Source organism: Glycine soja, chromosome 20 (genome assembly GCF_004193775.1).
Source record: "Glycine soja cultivar W05 chromosome 20, ASM419377v2, whole genome shotgun sequence".
Classification (NCBI taxonomy): domain Eukaryota; kingdom Viridiplantae; phylum Streptophyta; class Magnoliopsida; order Fabales; family Fabaceae; genus Glycine; species Glycine soja.
In genome coordinates, this window is record NC_041021.1 from 38566174 (window position 1) to 38579741 (window position 13568).

General features: G+C 33.7%; 2 protein-coding genes across 2 annotated transcripts; both read right to left on the reverse strand.

The window, feature by feature from the left end:
* Window positions 1-2978: 2978 nt before the first annotated feature.
* Window positions 2979-8755, reverse strand: LOC114403161 (serine/threonine-protein phosphatase 2A 65 kDa regulatory subunit A beta isoform). Its single transcript, XM_028365944.1, has 13 exons — window positions 8521-8755; window positions 7588-8001; window positions 6909-7155; window positions 6655-6767; window positions 6062-6141; window positions 5665-5806; window positions 5446-5526; window positions 4497-4601; window positions 4099-4281; window positions 3913-4005; window positions 3589-3728; window positions 3428-3494; window positions 2979-3345 (listed from the first exon to the last, which is right to left on the reverse strand). Exons 2-13 carry the CDS (start codon window positions 7972-7974, stop codon window positions 3226-3228), a joined length of 1758 nt encoding a protein of 585 aa, XP_028221745.1. The 5' UTR covers window positions 7975-8001; window positions 8521-8755; the 3' UTR covers window positions 2979-3225.
* A 1642-nt stretch (window positions 8756-10397) lies between these two features.
* LOC114402991 (aluminum-activated malate transporter 4-like) lies at window positions 10398-13568 on the reverse strand. Its single transcript, XM_028365701.1, has 6 exons — window positions 13016-13568; window positions 12537-12677; window positions 12169-12438; window positions 11838-11974; window positions 11616-11762; window positions 10398-11164 (listed from the first exon to the last, which is right to left on the reverse strand). Exons 1-6 carry the CDS (start codon window positions 13536-13538, stop codon window positions 10559-10561), a joined length of 1824 nt encoding a protein of 607 aa, XP_028221502.1. The 5' UTR covers window positions 13539-13568; the 3' UTR covers window positions 10398-10558.

A 13568-nucleotide genomic window follows, 5' to 3' on the forward strand; every position in this document is an offset into this window, starting at 1 on the left:
TGCATCTCTAATCTTAATGTGGTTTATTATTTTATCCCTGCAAAGAAATTTGGAAAAAAGGAATAAATAAATTAGGTTCTTCGTGTGGGAAACCAAAGATAGAGTATCTTAGTAGATGTGGGTGGAAACAAGGATTTCATTATATAGAGAAAATTATTAACATTACATTACAAGTATTTTTTGCATGTTAGATACCAACATTACCACATTCTGATTTCATCTTTCCGCATTATAATCATTGTTTATTTTTATTGTTATCTCTTCCTTTTTCCTTTACTCCAATTTTCACACTTACAATTCTCTATCTTTTCTCTCTCTTCTAATTGTTTAATAATTAGGTTTGCATCACTTAAGTACAACCAAAGTCCAAGTGGATTCGACACTCAGACTTTCGAGTCTTTTACTACTTAAAATGAATTGGTACACTTGTCAACGAGTTAACAAGGGAGAAAGAATTTGAAAAGGAATATTACAATATTCTTATGAAGGACACATTTATAATGTCTGAAACTTAACTCAAAGACAATCAAGTCTTTTGTAAAATAATTAGCATAAACTAGGAATCTAGTATTAATTTGTTAGGTAGTTTTATTTTGTTGTAATCATCTTTTAATTTGTATTTTTAGGAATCATGTTTGACTTTTTTTAATCGTATTTTAATTTGTTTAATTTTTTTTAATTTGTGAAACTAGCTGTTATAAAACTAGCCATTATAAGACTAGTCGTTACAAAACTAGTCGTTGTACAATTTGTTATTTAATTGTTCAATTCTCATTCATTGTCATACGTCTCCTCCAAACAATATTCTTCTTTCACTTGTTTGTGCAATCAATCATTCATACAATAGATCGAAATAATGACTTTGACAGAGTTTGGAAACAAATTGTTTATGAAACACTTGACGACGATAGTGATGAAAAAATCATGAGCTACTTACATGTGATGCAACAACAGTCAACACATAAGGCCTAAAAGAGTCATTAAATGCAATTGTGAAGATGGACATCTACGATTGATGAATAGCTACTTCTCAGAAATTTCGATATACACCAAGACTCAATTTTGACATAGGTTTCAGATGTGACGACAATTGTTCATTTGAATTGTTAACGCTCTTAGTGATCACAATGAGTATTTCCAAATGAGATATGATGTCATTGGTAGAATGGGTCTCTCGCCATTGCAGAAGTGCATTGCACCTATTCGTATACTTGCATATAGATCACCTGCTGATTGTGTGTATGAGTACGTTAGAATTGGCGAATGCACTACAACTCAATGCTTACAAAAATTTGTAAAGGGTGTCAAAGACTTATTTGGACAATAGTACTTAAGAAGACCCAACAACAATGACATTAATTGCCTACTTCAAATTGGAGATGCACGAGGGTTTCCAGGTATGTTAGGTTCTATTGAGTTCTATTGATTGCATACATTGAGAGTTAAAAAATTGTCCAATTTCATGGCAAGGTCAATATCGTAGTGGTGATCATCGCAAACCCACAATAATACTTAAAGTCGTCGCTTCACAAGACTTATGGATTTGGCATGCATTTTTAGAGTTATAGATTCAAACAATGACATTAATGTGTTAAACCAATTGTCTGTGTTTGATGATATTTTGTAAGGTCGAACTCCTCCAGTACAATTTACAATTAATGAAACTCCATATAACATGGGTACTATCTTACATATGGTATTTATCCAGATTGGGCCACATATGTGAAGACCATACTAATGCCATAAGGTCTCAGAAGAAAATTATTTACAAGATGTCAAGAAGCAGCGAGAAAGAATGTGGAACGAACATTAGGTGTGCTCAAATCTCGATTCATAATTATACGTGATCCATTGCGTGCCTGAAGCATAGATACAAGAAAGGATATAATGATGGCATGCATTATATTACATAACATGATTATCGAAGATAAACAAGATACGTTCAATGATAATGTTAATATTGATTATGATTACGTAAAAAATGACATTTCAAATGTTAAAGTATCTCGTGATACTCTTCGTGACTTTCCTATATACTTACAAACAAGACACGTTATGCATACAAAAGGAATTCATGAACAACTTCAAACAGACTTGGTGAAGCATAATTGGGAACGTTACCATCACAACAATAATGAAATTTAATTTTTCTTTGACATTAATGTTTTTCAAATTTTTTTAATTATCTAATTTATGTATTTTTCACTTCTTTAACATTTAGTCATAAATAAAAATTAAATTTATACTAATTTTTTTATTTCTTAATATTTATAAATTATTTTCTTCAATGTTTCATTGAAATTAATTACTTAATTAATTATATTTAATTTAATAAATAATTAAATAAAATATTTAAAAGTAAAATCCATGTAAGACCTACAAAAAATTGTTTAAAATCTCAAAATAAAATCTATGAAAAAAATAAGACAAATCTTAAAGAAATTTTTAATCGTGTGGGATCCACTAAAAAATAGTCTAAGATCTCAATTCGAAATCTACCACTAAAATTACTCTAATCTCACAACTTTACTTAAAAAGATCCAATTAGGAAAAAGAAATTATCTATAAAGATATGTTGTTAGCAAGTTTCAATTAATGTTTTCAACATTACATAAATTATTAACTAGTTTCTTAGAATATTTAATATAATATTTATCAGATTAAAAATATAAATTCGTTGAATTTTAAATCATTAAAACTATTTGGTATAGATATCAACTACTCTTTTACCAGTGATGTTTTTGTTTTAAAATGTTTGTGCAAAAATATTGGTAAAAATTTGAAATCATTTTAATTTTCACATGACAATCTTGTTATATAAACACGACGATCATACATTTAAAATAGTATATGACAATGATGAAACACAAAAATAATCCATATCCCATAAATCTATCAATGCGCGCCAGTTCCCTGATTGAAATCAAAATGCTAGAGAAGGCTCGAGCTATTGTGGCACTTATGGTGCGTTTGGATAATGATTGAAATGTGCAATTCATTGCCTAGCAGAATATTACACCAAGGAACAAAAAAAAATCTACGAAAAATACAATCAGGAAAAAACACATAATATATGGAAATTAGCATATAATGGAAACTAAATCACATCAATGGTCAATGACTGAAAAGCACTAAACATAACTATGCAGTATTATTTATGGTAGTTGGAAATATTAGCATCTCTTCTGACGTCTTCAACCTAAATGCGTGTGGAACCATTTCTGCCTAGCAAGACATCATGACATGATCAATTGCTTGTAGTGCTTGGTTGGAGAAAAATCGCACGTCAACATCAGGATCCTCACTGAGCTCAACCAGACATGGACGAATAGTCTTCTCCACGACCTGAATGGCAAATGATGTTCACAGTTAGAGTCTAAGACAAACAAAGATGAACAGAGGATGGAAACACAAGTATAATACTTACCGACTGATCAACGATGGGGAAGATGGACTCTAATACCTTTGCCACATTGAACTTTATGTTGGGCACTCTAGAAGGGAGTAAATGGCAGCAATTAGAAACTTGAAGCAAACTGTATTGACATGATGGCATGTACCCAGCTTTCAAAAGGTAAAACAAAATACCTGTCTTTAGATGCAGCAAGAACAACCGGTAACAAGTTTGAACAAGTGATTTCAGGGCCCATCACAGGAGCAAGCAGAGAGATAGCACGAAGAATGGTCATCCGATACAAATAGTGTGGATTGTTGTTCATCTCCAAAACCTGTTCCAGCATTCCATATAGATACTTCTGAAGTTGCACTTAGGAGAATAGAAGAAGTAATAGCATATAGCAAGCATATATTTCAATTTCCACTAGACATGCACAAAAACCTACACAGACGAATTAATGTTGACATATGTTGGTGTGTCATTTCGTTAATAATAAATTAAGCAAATAGATGAACCTGAGGAATTATGTGCTGCATAGCCCACTCAGGTCCAAATTCTTCAGCAAGGCGTTTCAAGTTGTTAGCAGCTGCTTCGCGAATTGAATGAACCTACAATAACTAAGGTTGTTAACAAAAACAGTCATGTGCAATATGCAGTTCCCAAAATGCACCCACACTAGCAAGGAAGTGGAGAGCACAAACCTTATCCTGTAACCACTGCATGCAAAGAGCACCAAGTTTGTCATCAAAAAACCTAACCCCCAATTGACTTGCCAATAAGGGTATATATTCTATAATTGCAAGCCGGACCCTCCAATGCCTATCCTCAGCAAGCTCAACAATGGCTGGTAACAAAGACTGAGATAACAGATCGATTCCTATAACCTGCAAGAATACATTGATTAAAATGTCTTTCAAAGGTTTTCTTTTGCTTTGTACTTGTTTTGTGAGTATAGGGTGGTATGCAGACATAAGGCTTAAATAAAAGCATCAGTTCTGAATGCTAGAATTAATTATATCAGCAGAGAAAAGGAACAAAGGTTGCCAAAAGAAATCTAAAGCATTCAGAAAATTAAATTAATTACAGAAAATATAACAACCTGATTCACTTGATCAAGCTTGCTGATAATGTTTAGGCGTACGTCAGGAAATTCATCTTTCAAAAGGGAAAGGAAAATAGGAAGAAGCTGCTCAATTGTTGCTTCCTGCAATGAAGATAAGGTAGAACTGAGATGCACATTTACACCAAATAAAACTACTACTATAACAATAGCCTAGAAAATAGATTTTGTTGATTATCTTTTATTGGAGAATGGAGACAGAAGAAAGATACAAATTTCTAGGAAACTAAAGAGACGGGGAGAAAGGCTAAAAATTGGTGATACAATATTAGCTGCATGATTGAAGTATCACAATCTAGTAAATTCAATATAAGTATTCATACCAGAAAAGGGCAAATGTCAGTTATCACAAAGTAACTGTGGTAACTGCAAAAGCAGTCAAACATATAAAAGAGGCTAAATTAATCTGTTAGTTCCTGAGCTATTTGGAAATTTTTAAATCTCTATACTTCAGAAGTTTGTAATTAGGTCTTATATATCATTTTTATTAGGTCCTGACAAGGGTTCGAAGCACAGGTACCTATTTGAAAATTCTTAAATAATTCAAGGAGCCACTAAATAATTAAACCACAACCTTTACCGATTCCTAAATTTCTTGAAATCTCTCAAATAGATCCCTATACTTTGAACAGAACCCTAACAAAAACCTAGCCAGGGACCAATTACAAACTTTTAAAGTACAAGGACCTATTTAAATATTCTTAAATAGTTCAGGGACTAATAGATTATAGGTTAACTTAACCTAAAAATATAATTGCTATCTTTACAAATGGCACGAGTTTTTCCTCAAACATGCCATAAAATACAATATTGCATCATTAGAAGGGCCCTCAAGCCCCAAACAACAGATTTCACCTTCATGATACCGATAATGTGTATTTCTGTCTAGAGAACAATAACTGCAGAAACAGATATTTGACACTTATACCTTTCCCAACACTGGAGCCATTCCCATTATTACTGAAGCCAAAGCAGACCGGACATGCTGTGAAGAATCTGATGACAATTCCTGCAAAAGTTGTTTCAAAGAACTTAAACCTGTAAATATAAATTTATCCTACTGAATTGACAAACCAAAACCAAGGAAAGCCTCTGTATATAATCAGTAATATTAATGTGTTATAATTTCTTTTCCAAAGATGTATACCTTCACACAAGGAAGAATATGCTGAATTGCAAGATCTGGATTTAAAATCCGGCAAAACTTGGTCACTTTTCCAGCAGCTGCTATGCGTACTTCAGCCTCATTATCACGAAGCAACCGCACATAAGCAGGTACCAATTCCGTTCTACACAAACAATAGTAAAGAAAAATAAATATATTGCTTAGGCTTCAGAGTTGGGCCTTGGTAATCATAAGAGATAATCAATACAAAAATCACATGATTTAGCATTATTATTATATCATGAATGTCCAAAACACTAGCTAGTTAACTGAGTTTATAAGTCATAATACAATATATTCACATAACATAGCACTATGATAGAAAGATATGCAGCATGTGCAATAATCAGCAAAATAATAATAATAATAATAATAATACCTGGTAGGTTCAGGGCCTACAGCTTCGCAAAGCTCATACAATTGATTTGCAACCATGTAACGCACACGCCAAGACTTATCCTATCCAGGATGAAATTAAATCACATAAATAAATTTTAAAAAAAATATTCGGTATGGTGCATATAACATTTTACAGACATATAAATGCAGGGAGACTAAATAGAGATTTAATTTTATTTTCATTTTATAATTTTTGTTCACTCTTAAATGTACTGATAGGCCAATAACTAATGTGTAAAGAAGAAGAAAACCCCATAGGCCCAACGATGGCCTATGGAGGGAGGCATCCAGATAGAGGGGAACAATTCAGTTGAGAAGGGATGTCACTGGGAGGAAGATTGATGCAGGTAATCATTTTGGAAGGATGGAGAGTTGGTTATGAACCCTGGCTGGGGGTAACAGGGTAAGGAATTGTTTTAGAAAAGGTTGGGCAGGCCTGCTGGCTTGAGGGAGAGTTCTTTCCTATCTTATGTTTTGTCATTTTTACTGTTTTATCGTTCTGTTTTCCTATTCCAAATATCAGAAGCTTGTCTCTCATTATATATATATATATATACAGTTCCTATCATGTACCTGGGAGAAGTTAACAATAACCGGGAGTATATGTGCAACACAATCTTGTGGCTCCAACAGCTTGCCAAGAGCAGCACAGCCCTCCACAGCCAACAATCTGACAGAATCTTGATCTGTTCCAAGATTACAATTGCATATTAAAGGAGTAAAGTACATTCAGGAGACTCTACAACACAATCACACATGTAAATATGTAACAGACAAATGACAGACACTTTCCATCTACAAAGAACAAGAAATATGTATTCAATTACCATCTTGAGTAAGATCGTCAAAAATTGACATGACATCAGCCTTCAAATGAGCATATTCAACAGTTGCAGCAAATTTCCCAAGATTTGATGCAGCCGACCTTCTAACCATAGGCATATCATCCTGACATAACTGACTGTATATTGATCTCAACTCTGTCTTTGATGTTTCTGGTGCGCTAGGGTATGCAATATGAAATAGTCCACATGCAGAGACTCGGGCGGTAAACCATTCACCTGCTGCCAATCTCTGAACAAAAAAAATTGCAGCATGAATTGGACAGAATGTTCAATCAACTTAATCAATGGGAACTAGCAGGATACATACAGCAGACCATAAATGACAAACAAGCCAATACACATGTGATCACTTAGCAAGTTAGCATTTTAGCAACAACAAAAATGTTATAAATTGCAGTCTAATTGCAAAGTCAAGTTTCAAGCACCATTCAAGTTAACCCAGATCCATTAACCAACCTCTATCTCTAATTAAGTACCAGGCTGTTCAAGTAATAGAAAATTGTCAAATTCCAGGAAATAAAGTAAAATTAATATGATAATCAGAACCACAGCAAGCCCCAAAACCATGAGTGAAAAGGAAAAAAATTCTGTAACATTCATGATGGATTTCACATGAAGTAACAATAAAATCATTTATATTGATGAAAAAACATTAACTGACCTTCACCAATGGGATGTAATATTCAACCAAATCACTCTCCCTCATTTGAGATCCAATTCTACAAAGTGACTCCACAGCTTTATCTCTCACACAGGTTTCCTCAACAGTGCAAAGTGTCTCCAGCGGTGGCAGCAACACACTAGCATGTTCCACTCCCCCAACATAAGGAATAAACACTCCCAACTCTTCTGCCATTGCAAGAAGTACTTCATCATCATCATCATTATTTTCACTTAAAAATGGAATTAATTCTCGACGGGTTCGCTCCTCCCCAAGAGCACGTGCAATTGTTGATAGCCTACGAATTGAGTTTAACCGCAGCTGGATGTCATCATTTTTCAACTCATCTATAAGCACCGCTATTGGATATAATGGTTCGTCAGCCATAGATATTTTGCTTGGTTCCCAATATTTCTGGCAAAATCAGCATATTAATCAAATCGTTAGAAGAACAAACATAACCATAATTCAAAAAATAATGAGAAAATAGAATTACAATTATTAGTACACTAAACAGCAAATACTACTAAATCACCACACCAGCATTAATTAAATGTAATCATTAACAATAAAATCCCTTGAACTTGGAACTCCATCTTAATTAACCAATTTCATACACATTACTTGACTCACGTTTTTCCAGCTCTAGTTAAAGTAACGCATATAAAATCAAATCAAGAGTTTAACGACAGGAAAGTAGCAGCTCCAAGTTCAATTGTATGTGTAGTGTGCACGCGCGCGTATAAAGCTATAGGATTCAGTTAAGTTTAATTACGGTTTCAACTTAAAAGACGCGTATGCGGCATCTAAAACATTTCAAGAGCTCATAAAACCAAACAATTGAAAATTCGACATCAAAATATTTAGTCGGAAAGTATCAAGAAAGAAAACCTAGTGTTTCAAATCCCGATAGGAATGAGCAAAACACTTTACCGTGTCGCGCGAAAGTGTCGATAACTTTTGATTTCACGTGCTAGCGAAATGTGAAGATGGAGAAATTGCGACCTCCTTCTAGTAAATCGTTGGATACAGATGAACACGGGTTTCAAAAGCGCATTAGTGCGAGCTGCTACGCATGGACACCGGAAACCCTAAGACCATTGAAGAAGGAGGGAGAAGACGATAGAGGGAAGCAATGTGGTCACACACAGAAATGCCATTCTATTTCAAGTTTAACATTAAAACGCAGCGTTGAGCACTTTCACGCGTTTTTGTCTTTTTTTTTTTTTACCTTTTTCTAGTCATAATTATTTTTAAAAAGTATTCCTCCCCCCCCCCCCCCCCCCCATTTTGTTTGATGTGTTTAGCAAAAGAATTGTTTAATTTTAATTGAAATTTTACAATGTCAAAATATTAATTTTTTATTATATTCTTAATTATTTTATGTGAAGTGAGAAAACAATAAAGAAGTTTTCAATAAGAGAAGATCTCATTAATACGAAAGACAAAAGATAAATTTATAAATCGTATAATATTTTTTATAGAATATTAATTATATTTTGTAATTTATGTGTCAAAACTATACATCACAAAAGATGAAACGGGAAATAAATATGTTAATTATATTTTCTTTGGGCCATAAGTGAAATAATGCAAGGAAAAAAAATGACAGGTTTTAGTTAATTATATTGGTTTTGGATCACAATTCACAAGTGAAATAGTGCAGGAAAAAAAATAAAAATGATTGAATTGGTTATGTTTCACAAGCTATTTTAGTTTATTTATTTATTTATTTTTAATTACCAAAAAAAGATTGTTTGATTTATAAATAAGTTTTTTAGTATCTTGCAGCAGTTTTAGACATTACTTCAAATAATATTTTTTAAAATACTAATTGTTAATTTTTTTTATTCACTTTTTTCTTATAATACTTATTAAATTTGTGTTTTATCCTTTTAAAACAAGTTATTTTTTATTATAGTTTATTATATTTTAAGATATTTTAATTTGTGTGATTTTTATTTTAAACTTGATTGAAATATTTTAAGATGTTGTATAAGATTAATAGTAGAATATATTCATTATAAAAATTGAAACTAAACAATATATTTATGTTGCTCAATCAAAATTTTAATTTTGTTTTAGTAATTTATAACAATTTTTAATATTTAAGTTAGTGAAATTATCCTTTAATATTGATTCTAAGTTTATTCTTAGAATTTATTACATTATATTATACCAAGATTAGTCAAAATAACAATAATAAAGCCTAAACTTGATGTATAAAATAAAGTTATTTCTTTTTATATTAAATGAGAATCAATGTAATTAACATTCATTTTTTTATATAAAACATTAACTTTTTGTTACAAATCTTTTAACAATATAAAAATATGTTATTTTCTTAAGTTTAATTTCCGTGCATTGTCACTGAAAAAAAAACAGTTAGTTATTCAATTAGATATCATTTTGATTTTTAAAATATATTATTTTATCATACTTAACAATACATGAGAATGTAAGAAAATGCTATCATTGAATTTTGATTATATCCTATTTTCTTTTATACTTGTAGTATTCGCATTCTTACATAAATTCTATATAATATCGATCGGGAAAATTCATATATCACTTGGTTGGATGGATCCTTATTACAAGAGTTTGTTTATATTCCCGCCCATGTTCTTGGCTTCATTTTGTCTTCCCGTAGAACCTTTCCCCATGTTCATGTAGAATCTTTGTGAATAGAAGCTCATGTTGCAGAACTTTAGCAGATTGAAGAGACACCTTTACAAAACTTAAACAAATCAAAGTTGGTTGTTTAAATTATACAGAGTATATAAAGATGATGAGATATTTTGGACATTGAATTTAATTTATAGAAGCCAAGAATAGAGAATGCATCTTCAGCTTCAAATTTATTTTTAATAAATGAAACAAAATATTTCTGTTTGACATCTTTCACAACCTCCAATTTATAAACAAGGAGACTGTAGGGTAGAGCCTGTCCCAAGTGGCCACTAACTCCTAGCTACTTGAGCAAAGGTTGTTCAAGGGGGTCTTTAAATTTGGCCTTCTCACTGAGATCTTGGAATTCATCCACAAGATTTTGAAGCCTCGCAACAAACTCGATTAAATTCGAAGCAAATGTTCCCAAAGACAAGGAGCTCGCACTTTCATACACTTTGGATTCAGGCTCATTTACTATACCATCTGCGAAAAAAGAAAGATGTGACTTCCCCAGAAAGCTCTTGTTCGCAGTCTGTGGAAGGTTGGATTCTAGCATGGAGGGCTCTATTCTTACACTAAGTTTTGGATCATCCCCTATTTCATTGAGGGAAGTGATCTCTGGTGGCTTGTTCTCATTGTCCTTAACATCAATCAAATTCTCAGGTTGTTCTTTTTCCTTATGCTCTCTTGCAGCTTCCCAGCTCTCATAATTCACTAGGAGGAATGACAATCTGTCAATCTTCATCTGCAATTGCTCAGCTGCCTCATGAACATCTAAGAGGATGTCACCGGTGCTTAGCTTCTCCATCCTTTCCACTTTGCTTCCAAGTGTACGCAATACTTTAGCTCCTTCAACACCAACCTTCTGAAGTTCATCATAGAAAACCAGCCTCTTTTCCGGAGGCGACTGTTACATAAACAACATATTAGGATTAAATATTTCATCATATATCATAAATTTGTTGACTTTTTTAACAATTATTTTAAAAGTTATACCAAGAATGATTTCTGATTGATTGAAAAAAGCATGTAAACTCATAATAGGTAACCTACAATACATTCAAAATTGTAATTATGTAGCAGAAAAAATTCACATGTATTAATGACATGAAACAATCTAAACTAGCATCAATCATTTCATGAAATGTGATAATCTTTATGTTGTTGGGAGCTTGCATAGGATTGAAAGGAGAAAGGATAAATTAAGCAAACAGCCTTTGTGAAAGAATAATTAATAAAAATGGTAATGGGGCGAAAGTTCATACATGCACATGCAAATCCAATACGCCCCCCAGGGCGAGAAGGTAGCATATAACAATAACAAAAATACAAATCAAAGAAGGAAAGGTTCCCTTCACCTGTATTTCTGAAAGTATGCATCCGTGCATTGCCATGACCATGAAAGCACAATGCCTCAATGCTCCACTGACTTTGACGTAGCTTCTCCAAGGATAATTGAACATCTTGTATGGACCATGAGGTGGTTCCCATAATGCAAAGTCCACCTGCAAGAGCAAAAAACTTGTAAAATGTGAACACCATAGTTTTGGCGTTTTAGCAAGTCTTAGAAAAATGGATACCAGAGTCTCCTCTTGAGTTGACGATTGCACTGCTGTTCTATAACCACGGTAAAGAGGGTCATCAGAGGCTTGATAAACAAGTATTTTGGATGGGATCCTCTCATATTCAACGCATTGTAGGTACCCATTTACACAACCTAAAGAAAGTACCACAGGAACCAACAAATCTAGCAAGTCAGCAACAAGAACAAGTTTCTATGATCCTAATATACTTCAGAATTTGATTAGAATCCACTCACATTATTTACCTTTATCCTATTATCCAATTATAGATTTGTTGGCTTTTATAAAAATTACTTCAAAAGTCATAGTGAGGAAAGTTGAGCAAGACCTTCTAAAGATGCGGCAACTCCAATGAAATTTTTCACCACCAATTTGTGCAGATCCTCCCCAGACCAGATGGGATAAATGCAAATATTCACAGACAAACTTACACCAGCACCAATACCAATTAGAACCAATCTGTAAAAAGCTGTGCTGAAAAATTGCAACCCGGTTCTCCCGGACACTAACACAATACAAAATGTCAACAAGAATACACGAAAACCGTATTCATATTGCTTCATCGCGGGGTACAGCTTCACATAGCTCGCACAAAACCCTGCACGCCACAACAGGACAGTCATCACATAGACACACACACCTCATCATCATCAATCATGAACGTTGCCATAAATTAAAGGAAAATGCCCAACCAACCAGCAATAAAAATAGAGACCACAATAATAAGCTCTTCAAAAGCTCGACCAACCAACACGGATAACTGTGCAATACCCAGAGCAAGAACTCCAGCAGAAAATGTTCCCAAAGCACGATTGAAACCTTTGTTAAGGGTAGCACCTATCTCCCACATCACCAAAAAACAAAAATTTAACGTTTTCATCAAGCAACATAATTAAAAACAAACAAGAAAGTTTTCGAGAATTTATTATATAATCCCACAATTTATACAATTGCCCCGACCAATTTTCACATATTAGGTGATCGAGTTCTTTAATTTTGGCCTAATTATACAATATTTTCTTGATTGTATGGTCTAGGACCACCATGTGTTCGTGATCTTAGTCAATCTTTACATGACATCTAGGCGAGTTTCTAAATATACGAGAAAAAGTTAATAAATTCGGCTGCATGTCGTGGAGAAATTAATCAGAATCATGAACAGTATCAAATCATACCTATGCTGAATTCGAAAACAACGACAACAGTGAGGATTGCCCAGACAGAGTACTTGCTAAATTGTTCCTCCTCAATGTATATGACAAGCGAGACAATGGCTAAGGATAAGCCAGCTTTGACGGCGAAGAGGACTTTGCGTCGGTCAGAGCGACCCATCTCGTACAATTTGGAGGCAAAGTCTCTGGACCAGTTGTGAAAGCTAACGACACGATCAGAGAGCGCGTCGAGGAAGGAACGCTTGGGGGAGGCATCGTGGTCGCCGTTGAAGCCAACAAAATCTTGGTATTCCTTCTTGGAAAGGAGCCTCTCTTTGCTTTTCTCCAAGAAACTGTGTCTGAATGACCCCACTCTCGCGGCCATTCTCTCCGATTGCTGTAGGTTATTAAATGCGAAGAAGGAGGGAATGATGATGGTGATGAGGCTGAGAGCAAATCTGGATGGAATGTAACAGAGGAACAGAGTTGAAGGAGAGAATGAAGGGATTGTTGCCTTCGGGTGTGGCGAAGCGAAGTAAGAGCACATGAACCCGCCAAGTGACACCGTTTTCCGTTA

Bases quoted from the DNA above. Each gene is read 5' to 3' on its own strand.
- LOC114403161 (XM_028365944.1), bottom strand. From the start codon at position 7,974: ATGGCTGACGAACCATTATATCCAATAGCGGTGCTTATAGATGAGTTG. The intron at 6,142-6,654 runs GTACATGATAGG...CATCCTGGATAG, and splicing joins TTATTGTTAACTTCTCCCAG to GATAAGTCTTGGCGTGTGCG. The intron at 3,729-3,912 runs GTTCATCTATTT...ATGCTGGAACAG, and splicing joins TGCAGCACATAATTCCTCAG to GTTTTGGAGATGAACAACAA.
- LOC114402991 (XM_028365701.1), bottom strand. From the start codon at position 13,538: ATGTGCTCTTACTTCGCTTCGCCACACCCGAAGGCAACAATCCCTTCA. The intron at 11,975-12,168 runs GTCTTGCTCAAC...TACTTTCTTTAG, and splicing joins AGTTGCCGCATCTTTAGAAG to GTTGTGTAAATGGGTACCTA. The intron at 11,763-11,837 runs GTATCCATTTTT...TTGCTCTTGCAG, and splicing joins CAACTCAAGAGGAGACTCTG to GTGGACTTTGCATTATGGGA.